At 36.4% G+C, this 25,962-nt stretch overlaps 2 protein-coding genes across 2 annotated transcripts in view; both read right to left on the reverse strand.

Annotated features, from left to right (window-relative positions):
* DNAI4 (dynein axonemal intermediate chain 4) overlaps positions 1–25,962 on the reverse strand; it is a 98,210-nt gene that overhangs the window by 64,234 nt on the left and 8,014 nt on the right. The window contains exons 2-5 of the mRNA XM_055304797.1: positions 15,602–15,779; positions 4,512–4,696; positions 3,129–3,241; positions 1,640–1,796 (exon numbers count right to left, since the gene is read on the reverse strand). Coding sequence (XP_055160772.1) covers positions 1,640–1,796; positions 3,129–3,241; positions 4,512–4,696; positions 15,602–15,779 — 633 coding nt within the window. The remainder of the gene's footprint in view (positions 1–1,639; positions 1,797–3,128; positions 3,242–4,511; positions 4,697–15,601; positions 15,780–25,962) is intronic.
* LOC129496649 (cytochrome c oxidase subunit 6B1-like) lies at positions 10,804–11,260 on the reverse strand. The gene has a single exon (XM_055304810.1). The coding sequence runs from the start codon at positions 11,203–11,205 to the stop codon at positions 10,945–10,947; it is 261 nt and encodes an 86-aa protein (XP_055160785.1). The 5' UTR covers positions 11,206–11,260; the 3' UTR covers positions 10,804–10,944.

The following is a 25,962-nucleotide window of genomic DNA, read 5'->3' on the forward strand; positions in this document are numbered from 1 at the left end:
CAGGCTCCATGCAGGAAGCCCGATGTGGGACTCGATCCCAGGACCCCGGGATCACATCCTGAGCCAAAGGCAGATGCTCTAACACTGAGGCACCCAGGCATCTCTCTCATACTTTATATCACATTTTTCTGTCCAATGTTTATTTTGTTTAATTTATCCAGATCTAAAAAAAAAATTTATCCAGATCTATGCTTCAAATTTATTAAATCTCTGTTCAATTATGACTTCTTTAAATTTAATGTTTACTTTTTAATTCCAACAATTATGTAAACATGCTCTATTTTAGAGTTCTTTTTAGATGTTTTTGCAAATATGAGTCATCATTTTTAGTGAGGTGTTAAATCTTTTATTTAAATATTTCACCTATATGTTATATTCTATGTCTCACAATATAGCCCTAATAATATCTCAGTATCCACAGTCATCATGATGTAGATCTAGGGTTTGTTATTTCTTTTAATTCTCATTCATAATGTCTTCTTTATTGGTTTGGTGTATTTCTACCAAACTCAATCTGAGGCAATTTTTTAAAAAGATTTTATTTATTTATTCATGAGAGACACACCAAGAAAGACAGAGACAGGCAGAGGGAGAAGCAGGATCCCTGTAAAGAGCCCCATGCGGGACTTGATCCTAGGACCCTGGGATCACGTGCTAAGCCCAAGGCAGAGGCTCAACCGCTGAGCTACCTAGGTGTCCCAATCTGAGGGAATCTTAAGACCCTAAATGGGATGTGCTTTCCATCAGAGAAAATTTGTGTTTGCTTATGATAGTAGCTATAAGACCTGGGATCACTTGAGAAAATTGAAATCCTTTTAATGGTCTTTGAGGAGGACCCAAGATTTAACAGACTCTAGATGCATGTGCTAATTTTGACATTTTTTTTAAGATTTTATTTATTTATTCATGAGAAACACACAGAGAGAAGCAGAGACACAGGCAGAGGGAGAAGCAGGCTCCATTCAGGGAGCCCGATGTGGGACTTGATCCCAGGACTCCAGGATCACGCCCTGGGCCAAAGGCAGGCGCCAAACCTTGAGCAACCCAGGGATCCCCTAATTTTGACATTTGCTTCTAGCATCTCTCCCTCTCTGATTTCAGATCACTTATCTGTCCATTTGTTATTCAGAGGAAGGCAAATTATCAGAGATAAAGAGGGACATTACATAATGATAAAGGGGTCAATTCTCTCAAAAAGGCATAACGATCATTAACATGTATGTGTCTAACCACAGAGCTTCAAAATACACAAGGCAAAAACTAATGATTTAAATTTATTAATAAGGAGAAATGGAAAGTCTGCTCTGATACAGTAATTTCAGTTATTTTCCCATTACATATTTTTCCTTCTTAAGTTTTAAATATAAAAATGTCAGTCCTTTCTTAAAAGAAAGAAGTCCTTTCCTTTTAAAGATTATGGTAAAGCAATGGATTCTTCCACTAGAAAAAAGAAGGCATATACAACATAAACACTTTACATATCATTTCAAAGGGCACATATGTAACTTTATATATAATTTCACCAAGCACATATGCCACCAATATTTATCCAGGAATCCCCCAAAACAGAAACAAGAATAAGAATCTCTGACTTAGCACTTAAGTTGCAGAAGCAAATAAACAATTGAGCCATACATACAGTAGTTTCTCAGCTTCTTCAGATTCCACAGAAACCATGATGGTTGGTAGGTTAAAAAATCTCAGTGTTTCCGTCTCTGTGAGTGTTATCTCTATAGTCTTTTGTAGGTCTTCTTTTGTTACAACTTTTTCAGGTGTTGCCCTTACAACTCGTAAATCTAAAATACATGACTTAATAAGAATCATTTATTAATTGTTATTTTCAATTTTCATTTTACCAAAACATCATGATGGATCATACATTGCAGATGGCTTTATATGGTCAAAGACCATGTTGTGAGATATATTCAATTGCTCCAAAACTGGAGGAGATTATAATAATCCAATAATCCTCCTGTCTCCCTCTGATAGGATGATCTTCCATGATGCAACAAACACTGCTGAATGCCTAAATTTTCATTGCTAAGGCTTTCTCCCTTCCCTTGCTCTTTGCATTAAGAAAATCAAGCGTTTAGATTTCCTAGCCTCTCTTGAAGCTGGGGGTGATAAGAGAGAGTTCTGGCCAGTAAGATAACAGCAGAAATATATAGGAAAGAAGGTGGCTCCTGGGAAAACTTTTACTTTCCTGATAAATAAAGGTGCTACTGCCTTTCTCCCTCTCTTTGCATTTACTGTAGATATATACTCAGAGCTGAGGTAGGTATTTTGAGACCATGAAGAAAAAGCAAGAAGCAAAGTGTTAAGGAAACAGAATAGCAGCGCTGCCAATCCAGAGTCTGACAGTTAAGCCACAAAATCAAATCTAAAATCTACCCTTTAAGATCCTTTAATATGAGAAAAATAGGTGATTGTTTAAGCTAATGGTAGCTGGGTACTGTTACTTGTTAGAGTATTCCTTACATATCTTAACACCAAAGACTCTATCAAGCACTTTCCAACTTTATGAATACTTATATTAACCCTTCATTATCATCCGAGGAAGAGACACCCTTACTGCACTCCAAGGCGAATGTTCCTCAAGGAGGTACCCATTTCTTCCAGCACTTTTGATCATCCATTATTTCACCATTCTTCTATTTTCATTTTCATAATCCTTTAGCTCATATTTTATGCTCTGCCTGGAAGGAGCCACTCCTATTTGTTTTCCTGACAAATTACTAATCATTTTTTAAAACCCAGTTCAAAACTCAATAATGTTCTCTGTGAATTTTTTTTTCTTTCCCATCTCAGAGGTGCGACTTTCAAAGTGCTCCCATCACATTCTGCTTAGGTCCTATTAGGGCACTGATCACAATGTATCAGAATGACTTGTCTCCTGAGTTAGAAGCAGAATACTTCTAAAGCAGGTCTGTGGTTCCTGAGGCTGGTGGTGCAGGAATCACCTTGGGAACTTTACTACTACCCTGGTAATTCTCATGAAGCTACTCCTTAGGTCAGAATTTGGGAATCATTGCCATAGTTCTTTTGTCTGAAATACCTGACAAATAATAACCATATTTGCTAAAGAAATAATAGGCTGTTACTGAAATAAATTATAATATTTTCATTACCTGTAAAACTAGTCAGTTTTTCCCGTTTATACGAAGGTTCTTCTAGGTCTTCTGCTATTGATTCAGGAGTAGATACACTTGATTTAGTAACTGTACTGCTTCCTAAAACTGACCTTCAATAATGAAAACATGATTCTTTTATTTAGATGTTCTTATGGGTAATTAAATGTATAAATAATAACATTATCATGTTGAGAAATAAAATATACTATAATCACATAAGAAAAATTGATAAAAATAGACTACTTCTTTAAACACTGAGTTGGTTTGTAGTGTTCCTGAAGTAAAAAGTCATTATAAATGTATTTTAGAGATAAAATAGGTCAAACCTATGTTTAAAGTGCTTCAATGGGTTCCCAATATATTTAGTATGAAAAGCTAAAGTACAGTCTACCTATCCAGTCTCTCCATCTTCATTATCACTCTTCTCTTCCCCATTCTCCTCAATCTTGTGGTGCTCTCTTATTTTACAGCCTCAGCCTGGAACTTCTTTTCGCTTTTTACGAATTATTTGTCCATCATTCAAATCTCATCTTAACTATGATTTATTCAATTTTATAAGATTTGAATAAAAGAAAATGTATATACAGGTTGGGAAATCAATACATCAAAGAATACAAAAATAATTTATTTAAACATATGAACTTAATATTCCTTAATGATATTAAATACTTTTTTCCCTTTGTATTTATAAGTCCAACTGTCCTCCAAAAGGGTAGGTTCAATTTACTGGAATATTCTTTGTTTTATAGAGCATTCCTATAGCTACTGTATGCAAATTTGGAGACAGACACTCAAATGACATATTTTCTCCTAAAATTTTGTTCTTAATTACACACTAAAATATTTCCCAATAATCTTAAGATTATTTTAGGACATACTGTTTTATTATTGCATAAATTGAACTTCTCTATTGTAAGCATTACTAAAATTTCAGTGTCTACATACAAAATACATGCATAACATTTCCTTTATAAAAAAATTATGAGACAAAAGAGAAATCAAACCCTAGCAGAATAGGGATTTTCATGGAAGAATGAGGTGGTGGGACAGGGAGAAGGAAAGCTACTTCTTGCCATAAATTGCAACATAAAAGAAATTGAAGAAATATGTTCTGTGGTATGTGATGCTAGCCCCACCTTTTGATTCCTTAGGAGATCCTTAGTAAAATCTATATATTTTCTCACAAATGTTTTGGTATGTCAGGGAACTCTTAAGTTATGCAAAGCTGTACATCTAAGTAAAACATGAGGAGAACATAGATATGACACACTAACGTAGAGTGGCATTGGGAGACTGAAGACAACATCTAAATTACATATATGCAATATGAAAAGATAGTACATATGATGTGAAACAGAATAATAGAATAATATACTCTACCTTGTAAACTGCCCTAACATACTAGGATTTAATGTATTCTGATAAAGGCTATAGGAAGATATATAGTCTGATGCATATGATCCTTCTTGTGATGTCAGTAGTTTATTTGGTTTAGCTGTACCCATATGTGGGTCTGGACGGTAAAGAGGTCGGGGAGTAACATCATCTCCTTGTGGATTAATTACCTGTGGAAAATGGTAATTTAAAATGAAATAAGTAAAAAAGAAAAAAGGATTTCTGAGTAACAGGTCCTAGAAAATAGAAATAAAAGTAGTAGAAAAAATGAATACATTGTTTCTAGCATGGAATGAACACGAAAAATTGAGTAAAAGATTTTATTCTTAAAAAATTTCTTAACTAGGCATACTTTTAAAAAGCGTCTTATTCATGTTTTTACCTCTATGCAAGTAATATTATTAATTTTGAGGGAATTCAAAAAGAAAATTCACCCAGATTGTTAATATTTTTGTAAATCTAATTTTTTATGTATAAGCTTTAAAAAGCCCACATTTATTCATTCAATATTTTATTAGAAAATATTTCCCAATTTTTACATATTTTTGTTTTTGCCAATTCTTAATCTTTTCCATTTTGAAATTTAACACATACAGAAATACAGGTCTTACATTCAAGTTTTTAATCCATTTTTAGTTAGTTTTTGTATATAGTATATGTGGTCCAACTTCATTTTTTTGCATGTGCCTTTCCAGGTTTTCTAACTCTACTTATTGAAGATAGTGTTTTTCACCAGTGTATATACTTTGCTCTTTCATTGTAAATTAATTGACCATATATGTGTGTATTTATTTTGGGGCTATTTAGTTCCATTGATCTATGCGTTTATATGCAAATACCATACTGTTTTAATTATGACAGTCCTGTAATATAGTTTGAAATCAGACTGGCTGATGTCTCCAGCTTTATTCTTTTCTAAGATTGCTTTAGCTATCTAATCCTTTTAATATATTGTTGAATTTCATTTGTCAATATTGTTTAGGGTTTTGTATCTATGTTCATTGCAGATATTGGTGTGTAATTTTCTTTTCCTGTGGTGTCCTTGTATAGTTTTGGTATTTGGGTAAGGCTGGCCTCATAAAATGAATTTGGAAGAGTTTCCCCCTCTTCCTTTATTGGAAAAGTTTGAGATGGATTGATATTATTTCTTTGAATGTTTGCTATAATTCACCAGTAAAACTGTCTGGTTGTAGACTTCTGTTTGTTGGGAGGTTTTTGATTAGTGATTCAATCTCCTTAATAATAATTGGACTGTTCAGATTTTCTATTTCCTCATAATTCAATTTCGATAGGTTGTTCATTTCTAAGGATTTATACATTTCTTCTAAGTTGTCTAATTTGTTGGCATATATTTATTCATAATATTCTCTTATGATCCTTTGTATTTCTGTAGTATCAATTGTAACATCTCTCTTTTTATTTTTTTTTTTATTTATTCATGAGAAGCAGAGGGAGAAACAGGCTCCCTGCAGAAAGTCTGATGTGGGACTTGATCCAGGACTCCAGGATTACATCTTTTTTTTTTTTAAAGACTTTTATTTACTCACTCATGACAGACACACACACACACACACAGAGAGAGAGAGGCAGAGACACAGGCAGAGGGAGAAGCAGGCTCCATTCAGGGAGCCCGACGTGGGACTCGATTCTCGGTCCCCAGGATCACACCCCAAGCCAAAGGTGGCGCTAAACCGCTGAGCCACTGGAGCTGCCCACCAGGATCACATCCTGAGCCGAAGGCAGGCTCTCAACCACTGAGCCACCTAGGCATCCCTCTCGTTTGTTTTTTATTTTATTCATTTGAACCTGGTTTTGTTTATTTGAATCCCCTTTCTTTTTTTTTTTTCTTGGTGAATATAAAGATTTGTCAACTTTATCTTTTCAAAGAACCAGCTTTTAGTTTCATTGATCTTCTTTATTGTCTTTTCAGCCTCTAGTTCATTTATTTCTGCTCAAATCTGTTATTATTTTACTTCCACTAACTTTGGGCTTCACTTATTCTTTTTCTAGTCATTTGTTTCTTGAGATAGGTATCTCTATAAACTTCCCTTTTATAACTGCTTTAGCTGCATCCCACAAATTTTGGTAAATGTCCACTTTCATCTGTCTCAGGTATTTTTTTTAATTTCTCTTTTGATTTCTTCTTTGACCCATTAGTTATTCAGTAGCATCTACATATTTTTTAACGTTCCAATTTTCTTTGTGTAATTAATGTCTAGTTCCCTAACATTGTGGCTGGGAATGGTGCTTGATATGATTTCAATTCTTTTTTTAATTAAGACTCATTTTGTGGCCTAACATGTGAGCTATCCTGGAAAATATTCCATGCGTACTTGAGAAGAATCTGTATTCTGTTGCTTTTGGCTGGTATCATCCTCTCTGGGGCTCCATTCATTTTCTTCATTCTTTTTTTCCCACTCTTGTTTTTGGGTTGCATAATCTCTATAGATCTATCCTCAAGTTTGCTAATTCTTCCTTCTGTCAGTTAAAATCTATTATTTATCTCCGCTAGTGAATTTTTAAAGGTTTGACTAATGTACTTCTCTACTCCAGAATTTCCTTTTGGTTCTTTATAATTTTTTCTGGTGCAACTCAGAAACTGAATTTTATCTGATTAATTTTAATTGAGATATAACTGACACATAAGATTGTATCCACTTTAGGTATACAATATAATGACTTGATGTATGTATGTATTGCAAAATGATTACAATAATAAGTTTATTTAGGGCAGCCCGGGTGGCTCAATGGTTTAGCGCCGCCTTCAGCCCAGGGCATGACCCTGGAGACCTGGGATCAAGTCCTGCATCGGGCTTCCTGCGGAGAGCCTGCTTCTCCCTCTGCCTGTGTCTCTGCCTCTCTTTCTCTCTGTGTCTCTCATGAATAAATAAAATCTTTAAAAAATAATACATTTATTAAAAATCCATTACCTCAAGGGCACCTAGGTGGCTCAGTTGGTTAAGTGTCTGACTCTTGATTTTGGCTCAGGTCATGATCTCACGTGTTGTAACACTGAGCCTCGCATCAGACTCTGTGCCCAGCAGACGGTCTGCTTAGGGAGTTTCTTTCTTTGTCCCTTCCCTCACTCACTCTCTAAAATAAATTAAAAAATAAAATCCATCACGTCACATAGTTACAAAATTATTTTTTGTTATGATGAGAACTTATTTTTTTAAAGATGTTATTCATTTTGGAGAGAGAGAGAGAGAGAGAGAGCCCTGGATGGGGAGGAGAGGCAGAGGGAGAAGAGAATCCCAAGCAGACTCCATGATGAGTGGGGAGCCTGTCTCAGGCCTGATCCTGGGACCCTTGACCATGACCTGAGCTGAAATCAAGAGTTTGCTGGCCAAACAACTGAGCCACCCAAGCACTCCATGATGAGAACTTTTTAAATTTTTTTTATTTTTACCTTTTTAAAAAGATTTTTATTTATTCATGAGACAGAGGCAGAGAGAGAGAGAGAGAGAGAGAGAGAGAGAGAGAGAGAGGCAGATACCACATCTTCTTTATCCATTCATCAATTGATGACTAATTCAATAATGCTGCCTTAGACATTATGGTGCATGTATCCCTTTGAATTAGTATTTTTGTATCCTTTGGACAAATACCTATGAGTGCAATTGCTGGATTGTAGAGTAGCTCTATTTTTAACTTTTTGAGGAAACTCCATACTGCTTTCCAGAGTGGCTGCACTGGTTTGTATTTTGAACAGTACATGAGGGTTTCTCCATATGCTTGTCAAAAACAGTTGTTCCTTATTTTGTTGATTTTAGCCATTCTGACAAATGTGAGGTGATATCTCCTGGTAGCTTTGATTTATATTTCCCCAGTGATCAGTGATGTTGAGTCTCTTTACTGATTTTTTTCTGAATTGGATGTGACAGTCATCATGCTTCCTTTTACTTCTTTAATCATGGTTTCTTTAGTCCTATGAAGACATTTATAAGGACTTCTCTTAAAACTCTTTTTGTTAAGTCTAACATCTGCTTCTTCCCAGTTTATATTGCCTTTTTTTTTCTTGAGTATAGGTCATATTTTTCTATTTCTCTGTATGCCCTATGTTTTGTTGGAAACTGGAGATTTTAAATTTATTTATTTATTTATTTATGATAGTCACACACAGAGAGAGAGAGAGAGGCGCAGAGACATAGGCAGAGGGAGAAGCAGGCTCCATGCACCAGGAGCCCGACGTGGGATTCGATCCCGGGTCTCCAGGATCGCGCCCTGGGCCAAAGGCAGGCGCCAAACCGCTGCGCCACCCAGGGATCCCCGGAAACTGGAGATTTTAGATAACATATTGTAGGAACGCTAGGTATTGCTATCTCCGTCCTTTCTATTGTCTTTGTAATTTCTATTTGTTTATTTGTTTAATTACCTAGATCACTTTGTGAGATCTATTTCCCCATAAAGGGTTGAACTGTGCCCCCCAAAGAAGGTATGTTGAAGTCCTCACCTCCAGTACCTCAGATTGTGGAAATAGGACTTTGCAGACTTAACCACGTTAAGATGAGATCATTAGGGTGAGAACCTAATCCAGTATGACTGATGTCTTTATAAAAAGGGGACATTTGGACATAGATACACATACAGGTAAGACATCATGAAAATACATGGGGAGAACACAATGTGAAGATAGAGAATTGAAGTGATAGATCTACAAGCCAAGAAATGTCTAGGACTACCAGAGCTAGAAAAGAAATTAACCCTTCTCTATTATATTTAGAGGGTACATGTCCACACTAACACCTTGATTTCAGACTTCTGTCCTCCAGAATTGTGAGACAATGAACTTCTATTGTTTTAAGTCATATACTTAAAATATATACTTAAGTTCATGGTACTTTGCTAATGGAGCATGTGCCCTCTCCCGTCATTTATCCCAACACAATGTTAACCCTCTGATGTTGCTTGTCAGGGACTAGCTGCTTTGGGTATCCTCACATCCATCCTGGGATGACAATGGTACTGGTAGGGCTGTCTACTACTCTTCAATACACTTAGCTGTTACACCGATTGCTGATTGCTCTACTGTTTTTTTTTTCCAGCAGTGCCCTGGGGCACAAATTCTCTAATCCAATCAAATTGTGACTACTTCCAGGGAATAATTTCTGAGGTCAGTTTGGTATTCTCACTCCAAAATGCTCCTCCTAGCTGCCTTATTCCCAGGTCCTCTGTTAACCAGCCAGCCTACAGTCTAGAGTGAGTCTTCATTTAATCCATGAATCTAAATCAATTCCCATTCGCCACAACCTCTTCTAGTTTTTTTTTTTAAGATTTTATTTATTTATTTGATAGAGAGAGAGCAGGCAGAGGCAAGGGAAGAAGCAGACACCCTGCTGAGCAAGGAGCCCCATGTAGGGCTCGATGACCTGAGATTATGACCTGAGCTGAAGGCAGACATTTAACCAACTGTGCCACCCCGGCGCCCCTACCTCCACCGTTTTTGAGTGTACTCTTAGGTTCAAACTTCTCCATGCTCTATTGCAAGTGGAGTTAGTTCCTTTTGGAAGATATTAGAAGCTATTTGTTTGACAATTTGCTTCTTCCCTCAGATAAGATCTCTGTACCAGGTCTCTGAACGTGGGAGTGGAAATGATAGTAAGCTTCTCTACGAGTGACAGCCTCACTCTAGATGTTAAATGCTTCTTGGAGGGGGCAGAGCAGTAACCTGAAATATTTTCAGCTTACTTTTCCTGACATGGAACCGTTATGTCATGATCCAGGGAAGACCTCAGTATTCTCAGTGTGCCACACTCAAGGTAGAATTCATCAGTGGTGATTAGGCAAAAGAAAGGAGTCCATACCTCTCACCTGCACCCACCTAGAACTTGGCTTCAGCAACAGGTATTTGGGGGCAGGATGAGAAATGCTGAAGTTCTGCTTTTGGAAAAGAAAGCCCTATACATGGGAGCTAAGGGGAAGGGGAACCTTGTGTTCTCGACTGCAAGCAGTCTAGAGTGGAATGTATACCTTGCTAGGCTGGGAGGGAAGCAGTGGTCTTGGCTCAAATGCCACAGCTGGGGCATGTAAGCCCTCAGCCTTTGTTTTATTTACTGAAAGCTACTAGCATGAAGGATGGGAACCTCAAAGTTCAGAATGGTTCAGGAATAACTGTTTAAAAGCATTTATGATAAGTGTTTTAGGATTAGCCGTGCACCTTTCAATTCTTGAAACTCGAAGGAAAAACACATAGTTGACAAAATTAAGCAAGAATAACTGGGGAATGGATCATTCAAATTGATACCATTTTCTCCTGAGTAGAGTCTATATCTTTTTTTTTTTTCACTTTTCCAACGAGTATTTATTATTAGTTAAGCCATGATTCAGGATCCCAGGGTGGGGATCACCATGTACCCAGGTCCCCCTTCACCACCCTGGGAGAAGGATGGAGGACAGAGGAGAGGTGGGTGGAGCCAGTTCAGATCTTCCCAGGAAATGTGCCTTCTGCCCGGCGGTCATCCCAGGCCGACACCCAGGATATGGGGCAGAGGGACTTGTACACTCGCCGGTACCATTCGCACACGGAGACATCACCCCCTTTAGCAGTCATTGCCTTCTCACAGCGGTGGAAGTCCAGGTAGTTCTGCCAGCAGTTCCTAGTCTGGTTCTGGTTGGGGAAGCGGCTGTCAAAACGGGCAGTCTGGTAGTTCTTGATTTTGGACTTGATGTCTTCTGCCATGGTGCTGACTCTGAAGACACCCCTGCAGCACCTCGCAGCTCAATGTGACCCTCAGCAAAGAGGGTCATAAACTGTCATAGACGTTCTTAAATGATTCTTTGTTTACTGTTTGCCCTTAGGTCCATTTCCTGAGGCATTAAATCCTTGTTTTTAAAAAATAACTTTCACCAGTTTCACTTGAGCTGGGCATTGGAGATCTTCATGCCATCATGCAGGAAACGTTGAACTAATTATCTTTTTAAAAAATTGTAGTAAATACAGAATGCATAAAATTTATCATCTTAACCATTTTTAAGTTCTTTCACATTAACTACTTTCACACTGTTGTGCAACCATCACCACTGTCCATCTCCAGAATCACTTTTATCTCATAAAACTGAAACCATAGCCATTAGAAAAATAACTTCCCTGTAAAAACATCCCCTGGCAACCACTATTCTGCTTTCTCTGAATTTGACTATTCTAGGTATCTCACATAAGTGGAATCATACACTTTGCCTTTATGTGACTGGCTTATTTCAATTAGCGTAATATCATCCATATTGTAGCAAGTGTTGGAATTTCATTTCTTCTTCAAGCTAAAAATTTTCCATTATGTGTGTATATACACACATTTTTTTTTCATTCATCTGCTGATGAAAACTTGGGTTGCTTCCACCTTTTATTGTGAATTACACTGCTGTGAACGTAGGTGTATGTTCAAGTCTCTGCTTTTAATTCTTTTGGGTATAGACCAGGAAGTAGAATTACTGGATCATAAGGTAATTCTATTTTTAATTTTTTGAGGAATCACAATACTGTTTTCTGTAGTGGTTAGACTTATACATTCCTATTAACAGTGCACAAAGTTTTTAAATTCTCTAGATCTTCACCAACATTTGTTATTTTCCATTGTTGTGTTTTTAGCTATCCTAACGGGTCTTAGCTGGTATCTCACTGTTCTTCTGTTCTGCATTTCCCTAATGATTAGTGATGCTGAACATTTTTTCATGTGCTGTTGGCTATTTGTGGATCTTCTCTGGAAAAATATTGAATTCTTATCCATTTTTTTAATTGGACCACTTATTATTGAGTTATAGAAGTTCTTTGTATCATCTGAACATTAACTTCTTATCAGATAGATAATCTTTAAATATATTTTCCTAATTCTGTCAGTTGCTTTTCACTGTTGTTTCCTTTGATGCACAGAAGTTTCTAATGTTTGATGTGTAGTTCATTATATCCATTTTCTTCTTTTGCTGTATGTGCTTTTGCTGTTATATTTTAAGAAATCCAAAGTCAAGAAGGTTTTCCCTTATGTTTTCTTTTTTTTTTAAAAAAAGATTTTATTTATTTGAGAGAGAGAGGGAGAACGCATGCACACACACTAATGAGCAGGGGGAAGAAGCAGACTCTGTGCTGAGCAAGGAGCCCAACTTGGGGTTCTGTTTCAGGACACTGAGATCATGACCTGAGCCAAAATCAAGAGTTGAACACTTAACCAACTGAGCCACCCAGGTGCCCCTCTTCTAAGAGTTTTATCATTTTAGCTGTTAAGAGCTTGACACATTTGGAGTTATTTTTGTATATGAGTCCTGTATCATTCTTTTGCATGTAGATATCAAGTTTTTCCAACATCTTTGTTGAAAAGACTCTCCTTTCCCTATTAACATAGAATTAGCATGCTTGTCAAAAATCATTTGAATATATATGTAGGGGGTTATTTCTGGGCCCTCTATTCTATTCCATTGATTCATATATCTATATTCATATATATTTTCTATCCTACACCTTTGCTGAATTTATTCTAAGTTTTTGGCTTTTTTGTTTGTTTGTTTTTTTTTTTTTAATGTGGAATCTTTGGGGTTTTCTACATACTAGGTCATGTCATCTGTGAACTGAAATTTACTTTTTCCTTTCCACTTTGGATTTTTCTTTTTTCTTCTTGACTAATTGCTCTGGCTAGGACACCCACTACTATGTTGAGAAGCAGCAAAAGTGGGCATCCTTGCCTTGTTCCTGATCTGAGAGGAAAAGCTTTCAGTCTTTCATCACTAACTCTGTTAGCTGTAGTTTTTTCAGAATGCCCTGAGGAAATCCTTTCTTTTTCAGATTAGCTAAATGGTTAAATATTTTTTTATATATATAATGAATGGATATTAAACTCTTTTAAATGCTTTTTCTTTACCTGTTCTAATGATCCCATAGATTCTCCCTTCCCAGTCTATTAATATGGCAAGTAGTATTGGTATGTATGTATGTATGTATGTATGTATTTATTTAAATGCTTTCAGTATTTTTATTTTTTAATTTTAAAAAATTTTGTTTAAATTCAATTTGCCAACATATAGTATAATACCCAGTGCTCATCTCATCATGTGTCCCTAGGGCCCACCACCCAATTACCCTATCCCCCCACTCACCTCCTGTTCTGCAACCCTTTGTTTGTTTCCCAGTTAGGAGTCTCTCATGGTTTGTCTTCCTCTCTAATTTTTCCCCACTCAGTTTCCCTCTTTTCCCTTATTAGTATTGATTTTTATTTTTTTATTTCATTTTTTTAAAAAAAGATTTTATTTATTCACGAGAGACAGAGAGAGAGAGAGAGAGAGAGAGAGGCAGGCAGAGACACAGGCAGAAGGAGAAGCAGGCTCCATGCAGGGAGCCTGATGTGGGACTCGATCCCGGGACTCCAGGCTCATGCCTTGGGCCGAAGGCAGGTGCTAAACTGCTGAGCCACCCAGGGATCCCCTAGTATTGATTCTTAAATGTTGCAACAACCGTGCATTCATTATCCTCAGTTGGTCATGATGCACTATCCCTTTTATATATTGTAATACCATATAGTACGTATGCATTGCATGTATATATGTATAATACATATTACAAATAATGTATATATAATAACATGTAATTGTGGACTGAATGTTCATGTACACTCAAAATTCATGTTGGCTTCCTAATCCCAATGTGATGGTATTGGAAGGTAGAACTTTGAAAGGTAATTCATGAAGGTGGAGACCTCATGAATGGGATTCATGCCTTTCTGAGAAGAGGCAAGAGAGTTAGCTAAATCTCTTTCCACCATGTGATATATAGAGAATACATTAAGAAGTTAGCAGTCTGCAACCTGGAAGGATCCTTACCAGAACTCAACCATGCTTGCATTCTAATCTTGGGCTTCTAGCCCTAGAACTGTAAGAAATAAATTTCTTTGTTTACAAGCCAACCAGTCTATAGTACTTTGTTATAACACCCTGAGTTGACTAAGATAATGGTACATGTAATATACATTCAAATATATAGTATTCATTTATTAAAATTAGTGTGTTTTCATTTTTTAGCTATTATAAACAAAGATGCTATAAACACTTGTACTACAGTTTTTTTTATAAATATATACTTTCTTTTCTCCTGAGTAGATACCTAGAAGTGGAATGGCTGGATGATAAAATAGGTGTATATTTAACTTTGAATAAACAACCATGGTTTTTCATTTTCCATTCCTACCAGCAGTGTATAAGAATTCTGGTTCCTCCACATACCTGCCCACATTTGGTATGGATGCTCTTTCAATTTTAACCATTCTAATAGGCATATAGCAGTATCTCATGGTTTCAATTTGCATTTCCCTAATGATTAATGCTCATCATCTTTGATGTACTCATTTGCTATCTTTATATGTGCTTTATTGAAGTATTTGTTCAAATGTTTTGCTTATTTTAAATATTATGTTGCCTTAATATTGTTTTGAAAATTGTTTATATATTTTGAATACAAGTACTTTAGCAGATACATGTTTTATAAATAATTTTTCCCACTGTATGGCTTTTTTTTTCATTCTTTTAGCAATGTCTTTCTAAGACCAGAAGCTTTAATTTTGATGGAGTCCAATTTATCAATTTTACCTTTAATGGACTGTGATTTTTGTGTCATATCTAAAAAAAAAAAAGTCAATGCTTAGCCCATTCAGATTTATATATTAATTACATGCTTGTCTGTATATATACTAAACTTTGATTAAAAGTTTAAAAAATTTAATTCTTAGTTTTCTAATGAGATAACCAATTTTGTGACAATTCATTTTATATTTTCTAGAGTACATTGCAAAGAAGAATGGATATTAGCTTTACTATCTATAACTGGGTTAGCTATTATTAATACCATAATCAACTAGTTCTTGGTCATGAGTAGACTTTCCTTACTCAACTCTAATGTTCTCATTATTAGAAATGAATTATAGGAACCAAGAGCCAAAATTATGCTGTAAGATATGTAGTAAATACTCTAACAAAATTAACATATCATTATTAGAAGTGAGTTGATTATTTCAAAGCAGTATATTTTTTAGTTTAACATTTTAGTCAAGGTCTTTATGGTATCATTTTCAATTTAAACTCAGAATTCTAAGGAACATTACCTGTATGACTGTCTTTGGGGTAGAAATATTCATTTTTTCTGTTTTTATCTCAGGTAGAATTGTCATGGTTTTTGACATAGCCATTCTACTTTGGTTTGCACCAACATAGCTTTTTGTGAAACCTCCTCTTGCGGTGTTAGTAAAGCTAATAGATTTCTTGGCCTGTGGGCCAACGCTCCTATATTAAGAAAAGAAAACATAAGATAAAGGATCATGACAGAAGGAAAAATAACCAACAACAAAATAGCAGACTTTCATTAGAAACATGGAAACAATCTGAACACATAAATAAGAAATAATAGCTACTTGAGAGCTCATTATGTGTAAGCATAGTTCTAGAATGTTTACATCCATTATGTCACTTTTTTCTCATGACCCTTAAGAGGTTGCTGTATCATTTTATATAAAATCACAGAGGCTTAAGAGAGAAATATTCCTCCGAGAGTTGAAATTTGAACCTAAGCAGTGTGATCCAAAGTCTATAGTGATTTCTCTGGGTCTCAGTTTCTTTATTTGTGAGATGGGATATCAATAGTTCCCTATAATAGATTATTATGAGGATTAAATGGATTAATTTGTATATTATGGTTAGGAAGTCCCTTGAACATAGTAGGCATAAGTGAGTATACAGTGCAGCCACATAGGCAGAATGAAGCATGAGAAATAAACCTATAAAACCTGGAAAGAATATCGTGTTCCTGTCTCAACAATTACATAATTTTTAATAAGAAGAGAAGATAAAATCAAAGTGTTTGCATCCTGGAGAAAAAAATATGATTTTACTTTTGTATACTCTCCAAATTCCTTAACTCAAAACCCTATCTTGTCATTTCTTTGTTCTGGTACTGATTATACTGTGGATTTCTATAAAATAAGGATGATATTCTCTTAGATTATAAAAAGAAAATCTGTTTCCAAAGAAAACATTTTATTTTTCCATTATTATTTTTTAATTTTAATTTTAAGTAGGCTCCACACCTAACATGGGGCTTGAACTCATGATCCTGAGATCAAGAGTTGCATGCTGTACTGACTGAGCTAGCCAGGCACTCCCCTGCCCTCTCCCCCCAAAGAAAACATTTTAAATAGTACTTTTGCTTTCAAAACATAAAAGATCAGACAAGAGTGAAATATTTTTAAATGGCAACCATCAATCCACTTTTCATATTTTATTTTTCTTCATAGCTTTTACTATTTGATACATTGTTCTTGTTGTCCACTCCTCTACTAGAATGTAAGCATCTTCAGGGCAAGAACTTTGGTCTTGTTAATTGCTATATTCCTAGAACCCACAACAGTACCCAGTATATTGTGGTCACTAAAGAAGGATTGTTTAAATAAATGGACTCCATTCATGTAGTATTTCAAATTAACATTCTTCTAAAGTATTTTACTCTATTCTCCCTCCTTCAGTGTATAAATGACTTCACTTTCAACATCTCTAAGAAAGTAAGATCAGGAGAAAGCTCCTTAAATTATTTCTCTATTGTCATGTTTTTCTTTCATATCCTACAAACACTTCTAAATTCATCTTTCTTCTTTCAGCAAGAGTTGCCATTCCTATCTAAAGCTCATCTTTCTACTTGTGCTCTGAAATCTGTCTGTTACTACTTTCTCAGGGACTTTTGTCCATCAATAATTTCCTGTCTGCTACATATTACTTCCTATCTTTTCCCTTTGAGCATATAATTATGCTCCAGTCACCCCATCAACTTAAAAATCCTTCCTTTAGCTATGTCTTTCTCTATGTGTTACTTTCTTTATATACCCTTCCTTTCATATTCCAACTCTTTAAGTAGTCAATAATACTACTTCCTTATTCCTCTTATATGCTCCATAATTCACTACAATCTAGCTCTAACTCTTCTATCCTACCGCATAGAGACTACTTTCATTAAAATCACCTAGTCCTTCAACTTGTCAAATACAAAGATTCTTTTCAGTACTTATCTTTGTATAATTTGACAGTTGACCCTTCCTTCTTCTGTGAAACCATCATCTCCTATTCTTCAATGTCTTTGGGACCTCTAACCACTTGACCCTTCCATTTTCTACTAATTAGTACTTTTATGTTTTTCTTCTCTATTTAATCCAAAATCCACAATTCATCAAATGAATCACTCTTTTACCATTACCTTCAACTTGTATTTGCTTTCTCCTTGACCTTTGCCCATTCTATCCTTACAAAAGCTAGTCTCTTTCTATTTTTTCCTTTATTAGTTTCCTCTTTTGAAAATTACACTCTGGCTCAAACCTCAGTTATCCAGTTGTTCCCTCCCTCTCTCTCCCTGTCTCTACACACACACACACACACACACACACACACACACACCCTGAGTAAATGTAAAAACTCAGGGTTTCAATGATTTATATTATATTCTACTTCCTTATGGCAGTCTACCATCAGCACCACCTCCTTTCTTCCATTCCCTGAAGATTTTATATCCTAAATTACTGAACCTTTCTCACATAATCTTGTTCTCCTTGCCATGTCAGCTATTTATTCTCATGGTCATACATTTGACCTTGTCCTTAGCAAGGTCAACTGTCATTTTCTATTTTTGCAGCTTATATACTCCCCCCCTTCCTTTTTTTAATGATTTTTCTTGGGTAACTTACTCTTTTTTTTTTTTTTTTTTTTGAGAAGGAGAAAGAGAAACCATGCAAGCAGGAGGGGAGGAGGGAGGAAGGGGCAGAGGGAGAGGGAAAGAAAGAATCTTAAGTAGGCTCCATGATCAGCACAAAGCCTGACATGGGGCTGGATCTCACAACCCTGAGATCATAACCTGAGCCGAAATCAAGAGTCAGATGCTTAACTAAATGAGCCACCCCGGTGCCCCTACACCTTCTTAATACCCAATTTCAAACAACTCTATTTCACTTCCTTCAACTCCATTATCACCTTTAAGCCCTTGATTCTACCCTGCTTTACTCCCTTACTCAACCCTCTCACATAATCTCTTTTCCCCTGAGCTTAAGGTTAATAAATATAATTCATAGTTAATTAGGCATACCTTGGACATGTTGCAGGTTCAGTTTTAGGCTACCACAATAAAGCAAATAGCACAATAAAGTGAGTAAAATGAATTTTTTGGTTTCCTGGTGCATATAAAGTTGTGTTTACACTGTACTGTAGTCTATTAAATGTGCAATAGCCTTATGTCTAAAAACACAATGTACACACCTTAATTAAAAAATACTTCATTGCTAAAATGCTAACCATCATCTGAGTTTTCAGTGAATCATAATCACTGATCACAGTTCACAATAACAAATAATTAAAAAGTTTAAAATATTGCAAGAATTACCAAAATGTAACAGAGCCACTAAGTGAGCAAATGCTTGAAATGTGAGCAAATGTTTGAAAAATGGCACCTAGCTTGACACAGGGTTGCCATAAACCTTCAATTTATAAAATTCACAGTATCAACAAAGTGCCATAAAGTGAAATGCAATACAATTAAACCTGCATTATAACCCTTACACTCTCATCTTCCTTCTCCTTTTTAAAATTCACTACACTTGCTGGCAAAACCAAAACTTTAATTCCAATTATCTTCTAACTTTGAGCCTACACCTGTATATTAACCACATCTCTATCTTTTGTAAACTTGATACTCTACCATTTGCGACACATGTTTATGCCCAACACATCTTGTTCTGGACAAACTGATATGCTCAAGCACTGTGCCTGATTTCCTGCCTATCTTGTCACCTCCTCCCCTTCCATGGGCACAATTTCCCAATGCAAACCAGTCTATGCCCAACTGCCCCCCTTTATCAGGCCCTCACACTCTGGGCCACTATATACACTTTCCCTAATCGCCCTATAGCCAGGTACCAGACAACTAAGGATGGTCTCTATGTTTCAGAACCCACTGATATTATTCAAACTAGCAATCTTAAGCCTGCTTATCATGCCTCACCTGTACCCTCCCACCAAAACCATAAAAAACATGGGCCCACAGTTTTTCCCTTTCCCTCTTCCTGATGTCTGTCTGACCCAGTGCTTTCCCATGTAGTCCCCTGTGGGATTGCCTGCCCTCTCCTCTTGAAAACTATGAGTAACAGACTATTTTTTTTAGTGGCAATCATCTCCTAATCTGCTGACCTAATACTTCAAGTTTTCTATTAATATGATATATTTTAATTCAACTTTTGCAGCTAAATGAAGCTGGAGAAAAAATATCCGACCATGATGCCAGATCTCATTTTAAATTATGGATCATAACTTAAAGTGTCTTCAATGTGCCAGCAATTATACTGTGCTACAAATCACTTTTTACTACACCTTCTAAGGCTACTATTTCATACTCCTCTCTTCTTGATTGTCAACATCTACTCTCCTATCTTTTTTTTTAAGATTTATTTATTTATTTATGATAGACACACACACACACACACACACACACAGAAAGAGAGAGAGAGAGAGAGAGGCAGAGACACAGGCAGAGGGAGAAGCAGGCTCCATGCCAGGAGCCCGACGCGGGACTCGATCCCGGGACTCCAGGATCGCGCCCTGGGCCAAAGGTAGGTGCCAAACTGCTGAGCCACCCAGGGATCCCCTACTGTCCTATCTTTACTTTCAGCTAATTAAGTGAGAAAATTAAGCTAATCAGGTAACTTTCAAATATTTCCACTGTTACTACTTTGCACCTGATTATATCTATGACTACATTCCTTATTTCTCTCTTGTTACTTTGGATGAATTAGCTATGTTTCCAGCTTAGGTCAATTCCTCTAATCATGTACTGGATTCCATTACTTTCTACCTATTCAAGGACATTGTTCTAGTAATTCATGCATGATGAGCTTTTCTCACTCTACTGCATTATTCCTTTTAGCAGATAAATATGCCATTATTTCTCCTATCTTAAAAAATTTCTCGATTCCATCTCTCTACCTACCATCCCATTCATTTTTCCTTTAATTATAGCAACTCCTTTGAAAGAACTGTCTGTACTTATTGTTTCTAATTCCAGTAAAGTTTTAGCTCTTATCATTCTTAAGCCTGATCCAGTAAAGTTTCAGCCCTTATCATTCCACCAAAAGAATTCTTGCCAAAGTCCTGTTACCTCCACAATATTAATTGCCAATGTTCTCATCTTACTTATCAGCAAAATTTACCCAGTTGCTCCTTCTTTGTTTTTTTCCTTTGTTCTTTAACCTACTTTCCTTCCCTCCTTCCTTCCTTTCCTCCTTTCCTCCTCCCTCCCCTCCCCCTTTCTCCTCCTCCTCCTCCTCCTCCTCTTCTTCTTCTTCTTCAACTTGGATTGCAAGATACATTTGTTATCTGGCGCTCTTTCTACTTTTTCTGCAGTGTTCATCCTTGGACTTCTTCCTATTTCTGTCCACACTCATAGACTAGGTGAACTCATCCAATGCATGATTTAAATACCATCTATATGATAATGACTCCTAAATATATATCTCTAACTATATCATTCCTCTGAACCCTATACCTACCTGCCTACCTGACACCTCTGAATCAAAATTAGCAGGTACAAAACTGAGCTCCTGACAATCTCACTCTCACCTTGTCCAGCAAACATACTCTTTTTGCAGTCTTCCCCCATTTGTTAAAGGTAATGCTATTTCAGTTGCTTGGGTGAGAAAATTTCAAAGTATATCCTGAGTCCAACCATTTTGTTATCACCCTTGTTGCCACCATCCTGGTACATATACTTGGATTGTTGCAGTAGCCTTCTAATTTATCTTCTTGCTTAACTTCAATCCCCTGACATCTATTCCCCATATGGCAACCAGAGTGATCCTTTAAAACACAAGTTAGATCATATGACTACTATGCTTAAAATCCTCAATCTGTTTACCATCTCATAAAGCCTAAGTCCTTATTATGACCTAAAAGTTCTACATGTATCCAGTTAGGTCTCACTTCATGTTCAATACTCTTTCTCTTGTATACTTAGCTCTTGTCACACTGGCATCCTTGATATTGCCAGGTATATTTCCCTATTGAAGACTTTGCCCTTGCTGTTCCTTTTGCTTAAAATGCTCTTCACATGAAATGTACATATGTAACATCCTTTCTTCAGGTCTTTACTTAAAACCACTTTTTTAGTGTAGCCTTCCCAGGCTCTCCTATCTAAAATGCCAAATACTCCTCTCAAATATTTCATATCCCCTTGCTTTATTTTTCTCCTTAGGACTTACTACCCAACATAATGCATCTTTTATTTGAATATATTATGCGTTAGCTGTTTATCCCCCACTTAGAATTTAAGTTCCATGAGGGTAAGGATTTGGGGCTGTTTTGTTCCCTATTGTATCCCTAATGTACTAAACACACAGTGGCTGCTTAATGATTATTTGTTGAATAAATAATCCGTAAATCATTATATCTAATTCAAAACATGCAATTTCATACTTAGATGTTTAATAACCTACTGGGTGGCTCCAGCTAAACATCTATAAGACATTCAAATGGACCAAGTCCAAGATGGCAGAGACATAAGAGATCTTAGCTTCATCTGGTCCAAGGAATTCAGCTAGATAGCTATCAAATCATTCTGATTACCTGCAAACTCAACTGGGGATCTAAGAAAAGAACAGATGCAACTCTATAAAGGGAGAACCAACTACTTTCTTCAAGAATGACAAGATGGAAAAACTCACCTCAAAAAAGAGAACAAGAGGAAGTACTGACTGCCTGGGACCTAATCAGCATGGATATAAGTAACATGTCAGTCAGAACTAGAATTCAGAATAATGATTATAAAGATACTACCTGGACTTGAAAAAAACATAGAAGACACTAGACAATAGCCTTCTGGAGAAAGAAGAGAACTAAAATCTAATCAAGTCGAAATAAAAAAGGCTATTAATGAAATGCAGTAAAAAATGGAGGCTCTAACTGCTAGGATAAACGAGCAGAAGAGAAAATTAGTGATATAGAAGACAAAATGATGGAGACTAAACAAGCTAAGAAAAAAGACAACTACTGGATCACAAGGGGAGAATTTGAGAGATAAGTGATACCATAAGTGAAACAATGTTAGAATAATTAGGATCCCAGAAGAAGAGGAAAGGGGTGGTGGTGGCAGAAGGTATATTGGAGCAAATTAGAACAGAGAACGTCCCTAACCGGGGGAAGGAAGCAGGAATTCAAGTCCAGGAGGTGCAGAGAACTCCCCTCATAATAAAAATAGGTCAACACCTTGCATTATGAGTGAAATTTGCAAATCTCAGAGATAAAGAGAAAAATCCTGAAAACAGCTTGGGATAAGAAGTCTATAACTTACAAGGTTAGAAACATTAGGCTGGCAGCAGACCTATCTACAGAGACCTGGCAGGCCAGAAAGGACTGACATTACACATTCAGGGTACTAAGTGAGAAAAATATGCAGCCAAGAATATTTTATCCAGCAGGGATGTTATTCAAAATAGAAGGAGAGATAAAAATCTTCTAGGACAAACAAAAACTGAAAGAATTTGTGATCACTAAACCAACCTTGCAAGAAATATTAAAGGGGATCCTTTAAGTGAAGAGAGCCCAAAGGTAACATAGACTAGAAAGGAAGGAATAGAGACAGTATACAGAAACAGTGACTTTACAGGTAATACAATGGCACTAAATTTGTATCTTTCAATAGTTACTCAGAATGTAGATGGGCTAAATGCCCCAATCAAAGGATACAGGGTATCAGACTGGATAAAAAAGCAAGACCCATCAATATGTTGTCTGCAAGAGGCTCATTTTAGACCTAGACATCTTCAGATTGAAAGTGAGGAGATAGAAAACCATTTATCATGCTAATGGACATCAAAAGAAATCTGGGGTACCAATCCTCATATTAGACAAGTTTGATTTTAAACCAAAGACTGTAATAAAGGATAAGGAAGGACACCATATCATAATTAAAGGGTCTATCCAACAAGATATAACAATAAATATTTATGCCCCTATCATGGGAGCAGCCAATTACATAAACCAATTAATAACAAAATGAAAGAAATACACTGATAACAATAGTAGTATGGGACTTTAACACCCCTCTTACTGCAATGGACAGATCATCTAAGCAGATGGGAGAAAAAAGGGCTTTGAATGACATACTGGACTATATGGACTTCACAGACATATTCAAGCATTCCGTCCTCAAGCAACAGAATACACATTCTTCTTGAGTGCACATGGAACATTCTCCAGAACAGATCCCATACAGGGTCGCAAATCAGGTCTCAAATTGTACAAAAGACTAAGATCATTTCCTGCATATTTTCAAACCACAATGCTTTGAAGATAGAACTCAATCACAAAAGGAAATTTGGACAGAACTCAAATACATGGAGGCTAAAGAGCATCCTACTAAAGAATGAAAGGGTCAACCAGGAAATTAAAGAATTTAAAAACTGATGGAAACAAATGAAAACAGAACTTTTCAAAACCTTTGGGATGCAAACCATGAGAGACTCCTAACTCTGGGAAACAAACAAAGGGTTGCAGAAGGGGAGGTAGGTGGGGGGATGGGGTAACTGGACAATGGGCACAAAGGAAGGCACTTGATGGGATGAGCACTGGGTGTTATAGTATATGCTGGCAAATTGAATTTAAATTAAAAAATTAGATAAGAAAAAAACCCCCAAAACCTTTGGGATGCAGTAAATGTGGTTCTAAGAGGTAAGTGTATAGCAATACAAGCCTTTCCGAAGAAACAAGAAAGGTCTCAAATACACAACCTAACTTTACATCTAAAAGAGCTGGAAAAAGAACAGCAAATAAAGCCTAAACCCATCAGGAGAAGAGAATTAATAAAGATTAGAGCAGAAATCAATGAAATAGACACCAAAAGAATAGTAGAACAGATCAATGAAACTAGGAGCTGGTTCTTTGAAAGAATTAATAAGATTGATAAAACCCTGGTCAGACTTATCAAAAAGAAAAAAGAACTCAAATAAATAAAATCATGAATGAAAGAGGAGAGACCACACCAACACCAAAGAAATACAATTATAAGACCATATTATGAGCAACTACATGCTAACATATTAGGCAATCTGGAAGAAATGAATGAATTCCTAGAGATGTATAAACTACCAAAACTGAAACAGAGAGATAGAAAACCTGAACAGACCCATATCTGGCAAGGAAATTGAAGCAGTAATCAAAAATCTCCCAACAAACAAGAGTCCAGTGCCAGATGGCTTTCCAGGGGAATTCTACCAAGCATTTAAAGAAGAACTTTTCTGGGATCCCCGGATGGCCCAGCGGTTTAGCGCCTGCCTTTGGCCCAGGGCGTGATCCTGGAGACCCGGGATCGAATCCCACGTCGGGCTCCCGGTGCATGGAGCCTGCTTCTCCCTCTGCCTATGTCTCTGCCTCTCTCTCTCTCTCTCTCTCTATCATAAATAAATAAAAATTAAAAAAAAATAAAGAAGAACTTTTCTGAAGCTGTTTCGAAAAAACAGAAATGGAAGGAAAACTGCCAAACTCTTCCTATGAGGTCAGCATTACTTTGATCCTAAAACTAGACAAAGACCCCACCAACAAGGAGAATTACAGACCAATATCCCTGATGAACATGGATGCAAAAATTCTCACCAAAATACTAGCCAATAGGACTCAACAATACATTAAAAGAATTATTCACCACGACCATGTGGGATTTATTCCTGGGATGCAAGGGTGGTTCAACACTTGCAAATCAATCAACGTGACAAATTACATCAATAAAAGAAAGGACAAGAACCATATGATCCCCTCAATAGATGCAGATAAAGCATTTGACAAAGTATAGCATCCTTTCTGGATTAAAACTCTTCATAGAGTAGAGATAGAGGGAACATAGCTCAGGATCATAAAAGCCATATATGAAAAGGTCCCAATGAATAACATTCTCAATGGGGAAAAAAATGGGAGCTTTTCCCCTAAGGTCAGGAACATGGCAAGAATGTTCACTCTCACCACTGTTGTTCAACATAGTACTAGATGTCCTAGCTTCAGCAATCAGACAACAAAAAGAAATAAAAGGCATCTGAATTGGCAAAGAAGCCAAATTCTTACTCTTTGAAAATGACATGATATTCTATGTGTAAAACCTTAAAGACTCCACCCCAAAATTGCTAGAACTCATACAGGAACTCAGCATAGTGGCAGGATATAAAATCAATGCACAGAAATCAGTTGCATTTCTATACACTATGAATGAGACAGAAGAGAGAAATTAAGGAATCAATTCCATTTACAGTTGTACCAAACCCCATAAGATACTTAGGAATAAATCTAACCAAAGAAGCAAAGGATCTATACTCAGAAAACTATAGAATGCTCATGAAAGAAATTGAAGAAGACACAAAGAAATGGAAAAACATTCCAGCTCATGGATTGGAAGGACAAATAT

Source organism: Nyctereutes procyonoides, unplaced genomic scaffold (genome assembly GCF_905146905.1).
Source record: "Nyctereutes procyonoides isolate TBG_1078 unplaced genomic scaffold, NYPRO_anot_genome, whole genome shotgun sequence".
Lineage (NCBI taxonomy): Eukaryota > Metazoa > Chordata > Mammalia > Carnivora > Canidae > Nyctereutes > Nyctereutes procyonoides.